Consider the following 12,114-nt stretch of genomic DNA (forward strand, 5'->3'; position numbering starts at 1 on the left):
AGAGAGAAAAATGAGAACCTACAGACAGGTGGAAAAGGGAGAGAGAAAAATGAGAACCTACAGACAGGTGGAAAAGGGAGAGATAAATGAGAACCTACAGACAGGTGGAAAAGGAAGAGAGAAAAATGAGAATCTGCAGACAGGTGGAAAAGGGAGAGAGAAAAATGTACCTGCAGGAGGAACCGATTGTTAATTCTGATATGTTTTCTAAAAAAAAAGTCTTAATTTAATAGAATTTAGAATATTTTGCACTAGTATTCTTTATAAAAAGAGTAGACCTTTAATATTCCAAACCATTATAAGTTCTGCAATAGCAAAAAGTCAAAGTTTGAAATATCAAAGTATTGCACCATTAGTTATATAGGGATTAAGAATTTAGAGTTTGTGGCAATGACTCAATTTACATGATTTTGAGATTTTGTCACCAACCCTTATATTCTAGATAGACCTTTAAGCCATAATCCGTAATTTTGTTCAAGTTATTATTTGAATAATCGAAAGCATTTAATCTTATTAACATTTTTTATAATAATTTGAGAACAGAATGTTAGATTTATCTAAGTATGTTATTTGGAATAACTTTGTGAGTTTTTGCCACAAACTCTGATTTTCTAATTCTTAAACTTTGAAACCCAATTGGCACAGACTCAATTCAAGTTTATTATGGTTTCAATTGTGAGTGCATACATACCAACAATGTCAATAAAATGAAAGCCTGCAAAAAAAATAAAAAATAAAAATTACCGTTTTGAGTGTCCTGAAGTAAGGAACCAGCACTGTTTAAAACTAAAGATACTATCACTGTATGTTTGAGCATTTTTTCTAAAAACATTTGAATAAATTATGTTTTTAAAAGTCAGCTGTCCGCCTGCAAAGCATATTAATATGTTATTCTGCTGCTTCAGCAGTGCAGTAGGACGAATTATATTTTTCTTTAGAAGGTTTTCATGCAAAGACTTTATTTGACATTTTTATTTTCAAATTAATTTTTATTTTCATAATAATTTTAATTTTCAAATTGATATGAGAATGCGAATGCAAATAAAATGCAATTTCACTTTTCATTTCCCAATCTAAAAAAACCGGAATACTTACCTCCATGATCATATTTTCTAATATCTATATTTTTGCAACCTGATGGTGCAAAAATTTTATATGTTTTTTATTTGAAACTTTGTCTGTTTGATGTAGCAGAATTCATATTTGGAACTATCAAAGGTCTACAATAACATGTTGCAAAGATATAAGAATTTGCAAATTAGATTTTGTGAATATGAAAAATAATACTTCAAGGAGGTTATGTGTACTTGTCTTATTTCAGTGGCTATTTCTAGATCAAATAAGCAAATTTGAAACAAAGCAGAAGATAAAATATAAAATTGATTTCAATTTCATTTTCATTTCAATTAAAAAAATTTATTGGGAATAGCCTAAATGTTTTTGAAGAAAATCCGGGAACCTGCAATCAAAATTTTATAGCACACCACTCCTGTATGCCGAGTCCATTAGCGCCTGATCCAATCAGGGTTTCAGTGTTTGGTGTCTATTCTGAACCAATATAAATTGTATGGCGGTAGCATCTATATTTCTATCTATTTCATTATCCAATTAGAGATATGAATCCTTAAATCGGCGCTATCAGTAAATGTAAATATTTACTTCTAATGAAACTGTGGTGACGAACTATAATGTACAGTTAACTTAACTTTATAGCACAATGATTACTGTATAGCACGTTCATTATGAAATTCACGATGAAGTGAGGAAGAATGATAAAGTAACTACCTCATGCACCTAAATTATATATCTGTTATAATTGTAAAATTTTACTAAACAATGTATTTTAAATTAAATCTACTTCATTATTGAAGAAAAGTTGGAATGTTCTTTAAACTTAAAATTTTAAAGAATACAGAATGTGTATTGAATTTTAAATAATAAATATCTTCTTTCTAAAGAATTGAGTCTTTGCCACAAACTCAAACAGTAGAATCCTTATATTTTTGCAACGTGATGCCTTTGATATTTTAAACTTTCACAGAATTTATAGTTTGAAATATCTAAGGTCTATGAAAATGGGTTGCAGAGATATAAAGATTAGAAAATAAGATTTTGTCCCTGTTGACATTGATAGCTGGTCCTCGTTCAAACATATGTGCTGAGATCGTGCGGCCATTCGTTTGGCATTGATAGTTACGAGCTTCAGATTAATATCAATAGCGTAAGAAATCGTTCCCATTGGATTGGCATTGATAGATCTAGAGCTTGTTTCCCTATTAACATTGATAGCTGGTCCTTGTTGGTCCGATTGATATAGATAGCTTACGAGATCGTGCCTTTTGGTTTGACATTGATCGATTATGAACTTGTGTCCGTTTGACATTGATAGCCGAGCTTGTGTCAGTGTTGACATTGATAGCCTAGCTTGTGTCAGTGTTGACATTGATAGCCTAGCTTGTGTCCGTGTTGACATTGATAGCTGACGAATTGTACGTGCATTTACTACAACGGTTTCCAGATGTTCTTTTTTTATTTTTTTATTGTAATTACTTCAACCCTTGTTTAAACCCCCTGGAGAGAGATATCTGCACCAATTCATATCTAACAATTGAGATGAGATAATTAATTATTCATATTCCCTAGTCATGGTGCCAGCTAGCAGAATAGAATTGGAGAGGGGGGGGGGGGTGGCTATGCAGTCTGCAGATAAAACTCGCAAAACCCGAAAAACTTTTTAGAAAAAGAGTTGGCGCGGTTTCTGTATTTTGCGGTAAACTTCATGAATAAAATTTAATGATAATTTTTTTTCTTTTTGTGCAAATCAAAACTGATAAGTCTGTGTTTGAAAGTTTCCACCTGATTAAACTGATGAAGTTGAATGTACCTTTTCACCCTTTTCACAAAAACATGTAATCATTGGAGGTAAAAAGAAGCTTTAAAAATGTGTATAAATATGATGAACGTTCTGAGGATAAACTGTAGAAAATATCTACTTGAAATATATTAAGTTGGAACTGTATTTACAGAATAAAATACTGTAGAAAATATCTACTTGAAATATATTAAATTGGAACTGTATTTACAGAATAAAAGACTGTAGAAAATATCTACTTGAAATATATTAAGTTGGAACTGTATTTACAGAATTAAATACTGTAGAAAATATCTACTTCAAGATATTCAGTTGGAACTGTATTTACAGAATAAAATACTGTAGAAAATATCTACTTGAAATATATAGAGTTGGAACTGTATTTACAGAATAAAAGACTGTGGATTTCCAATACTATCATCAACAAATATCTATGGAAAATATCTGAAAATACTTTTTTTAACAATTTTAGGAAAACATAAAAAAACTATATTCTTGTAATTTAGAGACCATAAATCTTTTAACCTTTTGGTGAAACCTGAAACTGTTGTATCATTGTATGTAATGCTTTGTTTCTGGACTTAAAGGGACAGACCGGCTATGTAAGGTAGTTAAACTGAGTATGCAGTGTTGTGTACAAATTATTTAGGATTTATTTGGGACATATAAAACGTTTCCACGATGTATATTTACTGCAAACCAATATTAAGGATAAGTTCAATTTTTTACAGGATTAATGGTACGACTTTGTCACTTCGTAGCGCCTCTATATCTATTTTATTTATGCACAAGTGTGAGATAATCAATTGTAAGATTTCAGTCTTACTTGCAATTTACTTTGGTTTGACGTGCTAACCTTTTTGTAGCCTTGGCTGTAAAGATTTTAAAGGTGGAAAGCTTGCAGGTTTAGCTTTATGTTAATTTTCACTCCAAAATGTGCAAAATAACGCATGTTTAGTTTTGTTTGTTTCATAGGGGAAAGGAGTAGGACATTTAGTTGACAATGAGAAAAGGGAGGGGAGGGGGGGTCAAATACAGCTGATTAAAGCAAGACTTGGCATTCATTCTTCAGAGAATGGAAGAATAGACAGTTATGTTGTGTGGAGATAGATAGATAGATGGACGAAGGGATAGATTGATGATTTGACAGATTAATACATAGATATCTAGATATATATGTATATATGCTTTCCTTGTCTGCTAAACTAGTTCTTCAGCAGTCCAAAAACGTCACAGCAAAGTGTACGGAAACCCTATCGCCCCCTCCTTCTATTCAATTCTCCTTGGGTTACGTCAACTTTCACGGTAAAATCTTAAAGGCTAGAATGTTGCGACACTTTAAAGTTGACGCAGTCTGGATAGATTGTGTCATAGGTTTTTACAACTATAATCGTACTAACGTTTTCTTGGCCGAGACACATCGAAATTCTCGTCCTTCCAATATGATTTTTTAAGTGTCCAATCCTTCCAGAAAACTATTTTTTAAGAATCGGGCCACGTTAGGACATAAATGAAATATCGGATTTTTGTAAATCGAAAAAAAATCAATTGAATTAAAGTTGTTAAGTTTAATGTCTTTAAGAATGTTCCCCTTTTATACGCGCATTTTAGATATTCCTGGTGTAGAATGCCGCAAATAATTCCGAATTAATAGAACTTCAACCTTTTTGTTAACTATACTGAAAATCATAGAACTGAATGCCAAATATTTTGCTATTTATTTTACATCGCTAAGGTTAGCCATTACAGAGGCAGGAGAGATTTAAGTTTTACCCAAAAAAAGTTAGACATCATTCTCATGTCTCTAAAGATTCCAACATGATGTAATCATTGCAATACTTTAGTCTATTAATATTTTATGCCCTAACGTGGCCAGATTAAAAAAAAATAGTTTATCTTCGGGAATTGAAAGCTTTTAAACACATAATCGAAAGACGATGATTCCGAGGTGGCTCGGACGAGAAAATGAGGAGAATATGGCTCGGACGAAAAATTGTTGTGGCTGACCTTCCTCACCTCCTTCAACTATAGGATTTGATTGTAAAGGAGTTATGATTTAAAAAAAAAATTTAATCTTACTTGCAATTTAGTTTAGTTTAACGTGATGTACATTAATATTATTATGTAAACCTCTGTTCATGTATGGCTCTTATCCAATTCTTGGAGAACTAGGTATTTCTGGAGAATTTGGTTGGGAGGGAGAGAGAGGGGACTAGGGAGAGGGGTAAATGAATAAACTCCAGGACAACACTATACCGATCACCAAGAAGAATGTTCTGTCCGTGGCCTGTCAATTCTACGACCCCACGGGCCTTGCAGCACCACTCATGTTCTCTGTTCGAGCCCTCTTCAGCGAAGTCTGTCGAGACTCTCAATACTCCATTAATTCTGTACTGCCTGAAGAATACACCGATAGATTTAAGCGTGCCGTTGGAGAGATCTTGCTCACCAAGGAAATATATTTCCCCCGCCAGATCATCTTCAAATATTCAGCTCAACTCTTCATCTTCTTCGACGGAAGCCTGCAAGGATACGGTGCTTGCGTTTACGCTCACTCCAATAACCAATTCAACCTTCTCTACAGTTCAGCCAAGGTATTGGGGAAGACTGCATACTCCGCACCTCAATCCGAAATAGCAGGGGCAACCCTTGCTGCCAGAATGGAACAGAAAATCAGCCAGGAGCTGTTCAATGTGACCTTATATTCTCCTGTATTCATGGGAGACTCAGAGATCATCCTGAAGATGATCGCCAAGAATGATCCTGCTGGACCTCCCGTGTTCTATGGAACCAGACTCATGGAAATCCTTTCCACCTCTTCACCAGACAACTGGTTCTGGTGTCCAGGCCCTCTTAATCCAGCAGATCTGCTGACTAGATCTGGAACAGAATGCAAACAAATCAACTCTGAGTTCTGGCTTCAAGGCAGTTTTCTTCCTCAGGAAAAGTCCACTTGGCCAATCTTAGCATGTACTTCTCTTCCTACCTCCGATACTAGCACCAGGATGGTCAACGTCGTTAACATACCGGTCAACCAGTCCCAGGGTTTGATTACCCACTACCTGGAGCAATGCCTGAGCCTCACCAAGGTAACTAGAGCTATAACTCTCCTCCACAAAGTCTGCAGAGCCTGGAGGGCTAAAAGGAATCCTCACCCTGATTTTACCTGGGGCAAGATCAAGGACTCCATCTCCTCCTCCATCATCAAATGCTTCATCAGACCAACAGAGGCCATAATTGCCTCCAACAAGATGAAACACCTGGTGATTCAAAATGTTGAGGGGGTCTATTACGTCTCCGACAGAAGTTTTCGTTCCCGGGTTGGTGTTCCACTCCTTTCCAAGACGACTATCCTGGCGAAATGCATCGTTAATGATGCACACAGTGACCTAGGCCATGGTCGAGACGTCCTCCATACCATCTCTCACATACAAACCAGTTTCTTTATTCCTGGCGTCCGGAAAATGATCACCGATCTGAAGAAGTCTTGCCCTGGATGCATCAAACTCAACAACAAACCGTTCTCTGCATTCGAGGCTGATGTCCCTGACGTCCTCAAGACCATCCAGCCTCCCTTCACTTACTGTCAGGCTGACATATTCGGACCAATATTTGCCCACCAAGATGGACAACAACTCAAGAGATGCGTGTTAGTTGTTCTCTGTCTCTCCAGTCGCGGGGTGCACCTGGAAATCCTCCACAAATACAGCGCTCAAAGTATCTCCAGAGGTTTCCGCAGGACATTCGCCCTAAGAGGTACTCCAAGAATCATCTGGATCGACGCCGGACTGAACATCGTGAAGGCAGGCAAGGATCTGAGCGATACAGAGATGAAGGTGATCTCCAGCCTCAACCTAAAGTTTGAAACCATCGAGTTCAGGGTAACTCTTCCCAAACACCACCAAGGCATCGGAGCTGTTGAGAGAATTATTGGTTCTATTAAGAACACTGTCAGCAAATCTGTGACGGGACCGCAGCACCTAATCATGGACGACGAAGAACTTCTCACCTGGTCCCATATGGTCATCGACGAGCTCAATAACCGGCCTCTTATCCTCGCTGCTCCGCTGGGAATCACCGTCACCCCGAACCACATTCTCCAGGGTTTTAAGGAGAGTCACGGGGACGAAATCAACCTCAACACCCCCGTTCGACACCAATTATCCAGGTGGAAGATTGCCCTCAATGCCTTCACCTCACTCTGGTTACAGGAGTAAACCAGGAGGAGGTTGACCGTTGCCTGGAAGGAACAGAGAGGGTCACCTCAAGTAGGAGACATAGTTCTATTCAAGAACGATACCATCTACCGTCACCCAATCTCGGCTGCAAGAGTAGAAGCTTTACTCTGCAGGAAGAATGGAGACGTTTACGGTGCAACCATCAGCTACTGCCGAGAAGTAGGAGGGCGGAAAATCACCGTCGACCGTCATCTGAACCAGTTATTTCCATTCCTCGGCGTTGAACAGCAACTCCCTCAGGAAACAATTCACGGACTGGCAGAAGATCCTGTAGCTGAGGACCTAGCTCCAGACAGCTCAACTCAACATACCTCTGCTCAAGACGAGTTCCACACAGATCCTGCAAACCCGGACCAGTAAAAGTATAATTCCAGCGGGTACATTAAAATTTTGTCTTATTTTTTTTTTTTTGGTCATATCAATCAATCCATTTCAAATTCATCAACATTATTTACTATTTCGTTGCTTTTCACCTTTCAAAACAAGCGGAAAATTTACCAATACCCGCCGGATTCACAACTCCCCGCCGGGAAACAACTATGAAACAACTCAACACAGGAAATCAACTAGCCCATTAAACATTAAATTCAACAATGGAAATATTTACCTAACACCCAATTTCATTTATTTATTTCCCTCAAAAGAAATCCCATTTAACTGTCACAATGCAACACTTTTAATTTGCCAATCAATCAATCATTAAAATAACAACTTGTTTATGTTAATTTAATATTCAATTCTCTGGACTGCCCTTTAACCTACAATTCATTATTCATGATTTCGCATTTCTGTATCAATTCTGATAGTTTGTCAATAATAATAATATCCCTACATGTAGTGTAACAATGTGTCCCTTGTAATGTACCAATCAATCAATCAAACCCACAATGTAAACATTTAAGGGATATGGTTCTCATTTCTTCTCGTCTATAAGCTTTTATATCCTCGTACCCCTCCTGGGGCCACTGTGAACCATATCCCTCAAATTTCCCCTGTTGTAAAGGTCGTCTCCGACAAACTGTACCTCCGTTGAATATACTCTGTCCACTCACCAAACCAAACCTTGCCAAGGATTTTTCATAAACATAAACAACAGCCGCATGGAGCTAATAAAACTTTAAGTGCATTAAAAGAACCCATTTAAACATAATTTCAGTGAATCATTTGCAATCAAATAGTGAACTTATTTAATCAGACGAATATTTATTTTCAGAAGAATTAAATTTGCTTTAGACTTCAGTACAAACAACTTTTCGACCCAACACAGTTTTCTAGATTGTAAGTTCCATTCACAACAGTACCTTTTAAACCTTTTATTAATCAATTCACAACAGTGCCTTTAAACCCTTTATTTATTGATTTACAACATCAAAAAAATATGATCCCCAATCCTGCTAAACCCACTAAACCTAAAATCTCCAATCCTACTAAACCTACAAAACCTAGAATTCCAATACTCATTTATTGATAATAAAAAACCTTCAACTGTTTAATCTTTATTAACAATTATTATTTATATGCATGTACCCCAATAACAATTTGTATTTTGTAGGAAACCTCGTTACTGAAATATACTTTTCTCAAGAAGTTATCATCTATCTGTGTCTGGTAGAAAAGAGTGTTTTCCTTGCCAACTTGCCTTTCCCTCTTTCGAGTATTATTCCTTTTGTTCAGCTCACAACAGTGTTGAGATTTGCACTCACCGGTCGCGGAAATTAAATGATCCGAAAATTTGTTCCGTAAGTGGAATTCCGTAACCAAGATTTTTTTTCTGGTTTATGAATTGGAAAATTGAAATTTTTGGAACCCTGTTCCGAAATTCCGGAACGTTTCGGAAAAATTCAGGTTTTTATTCCGCAAGCTGGAAAAATTTGTGAACCAGAAAAAATCAAGCTTTCATTTTGTAAACAGGAAAAATTTCAGGGTTCCATTACCTAACCTGGAAAAATTCCATTCCATAAACCGGAAAAACTTCCAGGTTTCCATTCTGGAAACCAGAATGGTATAATGAATCTGTGTAGGAAGTAAGCTTGACACCAATTCTACTTCTATTAAAAACTTAAAATGTATACATTTTCAGGAAATGGCATCTAGTATAAACTTAAGTAGGGTGTTGGTGATTAAGCAATTAGTTTACTCATTGATTAGTAGATTAGTTGATTTGTTGATTAGGCTCCTTATAACTCTGACACAAAGTTGCAAATAATCAGATAAACAGATTTATTTCAAACCTACAAAAAAATACAAATATGGTAAAATAAAGGTTGATGTATAAATGGTTTTGAATATTTAATTAGATAACCTACTATTTAGGTGTGTCAGGATAATTAAGGAATGATTAGGGTTCAGAGGATTTGATGGAGTAGTTTAAAACATTTGGAAATACTTCTGAAAATGAATCCCAATTGTTCAAGAGGAATTACTATGGATTGCAAATTTATTCGTGAATTTTATTCACTAGTCAAAACGTTTCACTTTCCATGTTTTCCTTTTGTCGGAGTATTGCCGAAGTATTATTTAGGTTTGAACTTCTCCGAGAGGAGGGGTTGGTAAAGACGACATTGTGTGGGATGAACTAGAAGTTAGATTTATAGTCAAAATATCTATATTTTTCTTAATTCTTTTATAAGGAAGGATGTATATATTCACAAATATTTTACCATCATGACTATTTCACTATAGGTTTTCACTTTCCCGTTAATATTTTTTGACAAATTTTTAAAAATTTTTTTTAAGAGGGAAGATGATCCATCGTAAACAACTCAGAGCTTATAAGTAAGATATAGTCAAAGTCACTTAGTCTGGACTTCTATTGCAGTATTGCACGATAACCATCTGGAAGTGTAATCATCTGTTGATTCACAAATAAGTTTTATAAGATTTTTTGCTTATTATTCTAGTAGGAATTTGAATCTTACTTTTTTCTATTGATCTAGTATTCACTCCTCAGTCTGAGAGTTCTCTTATATCTTCCATTTCCTCTATTAAGAAGGTTCTGTTATCTCCAAAATTCCGGATCAATTCTGGAACAATTTTTTTATCCGTAAACCGGAAATTTCTGGAACCCTGTTCTGTAATTCCAGAACGTTCTAAAATATTGTTCCGGAAAATTCCGGTTTATGGAAAAATCGTTCCAGAATTTTACGGGAAAAGGTTCTGGAATAAAGTTAGAAACAGCTTAAGTCAAAAGATAAAAGAGTAAGAAATACTATCTAGATAATGATAGAAAGTGCGCCTGATTTAACTGTAGTTAAAGTTACTAATGTGATCTGAGGCTGGCTAAACCATCCTAATTCCTTCGAGTACAGCAATTTGGATGATTCATCCAAATTGTCAGGAACAGTCCCTTTAAAACTATAAACTTTTAGAATGGTACGAGCATGGTACGAGGCTGAGATGAGTGCATGCACGCAAAAGGAATCGAGAGCTCGCGAAGGAGCGGTAGACAAACGGGGCGCGGCACCAAGTCTCCATTTGATCCGACATACGAAATAGTAACCTTAAACTTTTATTTCAGATATATACAATGGGGGATCATTCTACTGTTTGAAGCTTCCACGGTAAAATTGCTAAGTTCTAAACTCATCAATTTTATACATGGAGGTTTCTTTATAGATTGAATGAACTCACATTGATTTAATTTATCGCTAATTTTGTTTTAACTCTAAATTGTTTTTATTTTCAAAATTAAAATATTGAACTTCTGTGTCTGGAAGTACACTTAAATATTTAATTAGAAGTTCCTTATACATACTTATACTTATTAAGTTACATTGTACATTTTCTACGTTTTACATTTTCTACATTGCAGTTAAAATTTAGATATTTACATTTTCCAAATTTTACTTTTCTACATTGCAGTTAAAATTTAGATATTTACATTTTCTACATTGTGCATTTCATACATTGCAGTTAAGATTAAGGTAGTTAGTTAGTTCTCCTAAGTAATTAGGACGTGGGAACACGAACCACGATTTAGGATTTAGTTAAGATTGCAGTTAAGATTAAGATAGTTAGTTAGTTTGCCTAATTAGTAGGCCGTGGAAAACATGTACCACGTTTTAAGTTAGGTAATATTTTTGGACCGAGAGACCAAGGATTGATAATCTACAGAGAACGAGCTCCTGATAGTTAACAGTCGAGAGTTATTAATCTTTTTATAGTAAAATAAATCCCTATCTACCAATATGTAAACAACCTCAGATGTAAGAAACCAGATAACACAAATTGGTCCGGGGGTAATCAAACAAGACCTGAAGTAACTGTTACTTAAACATCTGGTTTGAAGCTGGATTAAAGCTGGAACTTAAGTTGAAGTTGAAGAGGAAGTCACAGAATTACATCGTATCCAGCTCCTGTTACTTAAACATCTGGTTTGACGCTGATTTGAAGCTGAATCTAAAGTTGGAGTTGAAGAGGAAGTCACAGTATTACATCATATCCAGCTCCTGTTACTTAAACATCTGGTTTGAAGCTGAATTAAAGCTGGAACTTAAGTTGAAGTTGAGGAGGAAGTCACAGTATTACATTGAATCAAGTTAAAATTACAACAAGCTGATTGTTCTGCAAGATAACTGCTATATGAAGCTGATTATGATCGGGGTTTTGAAGATCAGAAAATTAGAACAAGCTGATTGTTCTGCAAGATAACTGCTATATGAAGCTGATTATGATCGGATTTTGAAGATCAGAAAATTACAACAAGCTGATTATTCTGCCAGAAAACTGCTATATGAAGCTGATTATGATCGGATTTTGAAGATCAGAAAAATTACAACAAGAGAACAGCTATATGAGGCTGATAATTTACTGATCAATGATCAGAGTACAGCAACAAGCTGATTGGGTTCTCCATAGAATAGAACCAGGAGTAGTAGAAAACCAGAAAATACTCCATGTAAGAGAATATAGATTCTCTGAATATTAAACATAAACCTTAAAACCTGAATAAATAAACGTAGATTTCTCATACATTTTGTTACTTTTTAAAAAAAAAAACTTCAG

At 35.6% G+C, this 12,114-nt stretch overlaps 1 protein-coding gene across 1 annotated transcript; it reads left to right on the forward strand.

Moving 5' to 3' along the window:
• The first annotated feature begins 5,100 nt into the window (after positions 1-5,100).
• Positions 5,101-7,470, forward strand: LOC111713857 (uncharacterized). The gene is made up of 2 exons (XM_023488824.1): positions 5,101-7,040; positions 7,095-7,470. The coding sequence occupies exons 1-2, from the start codon at positions 5,101-5,103 to the stop codon at positions 7,468-7,470; spliced, it is 2,316 nt and encodes a 771-aa protein (XP_023344592.1).
• Positions 7,471-12,114: the final 4,644 nt, after the last annotated feature.

The sequence above is a fragment of the Eurytemora carolleeae genome, unplaced genomic scaffold (genome assembly GCF_000591075.1).
Source record: "Eurytemora carolleeae unplaced genomic scaffold, Eaff_2.0 scaffold1490, whole genome shotgun sequence".
NCBI classification, from domain to species: Eukaryota; Metazoa; Arthropoda; class Copepoda; order Calanoida; family Temoridae; genus Eurytemora; species Eurytemora carolleeae.

What these genes read in the sequence shown, in the direction of transcription:
- LOC111713857 (XM_023488824.1), top strand. Translation starts at nt 5,101, where the DNA reads ATGAATAAACTCCAGGACAACACTATACCGATCACCAAGAAGAATGTT. An exon ending in GTTCGACACCAATTATCCAG is followed by an intron (nt 7,041 to 7,094) that starts GTGGAAGATTGC and finishes GGAGTAAACCAG; the next exon opens with GAGGAGGTTGACCGTTGCCT.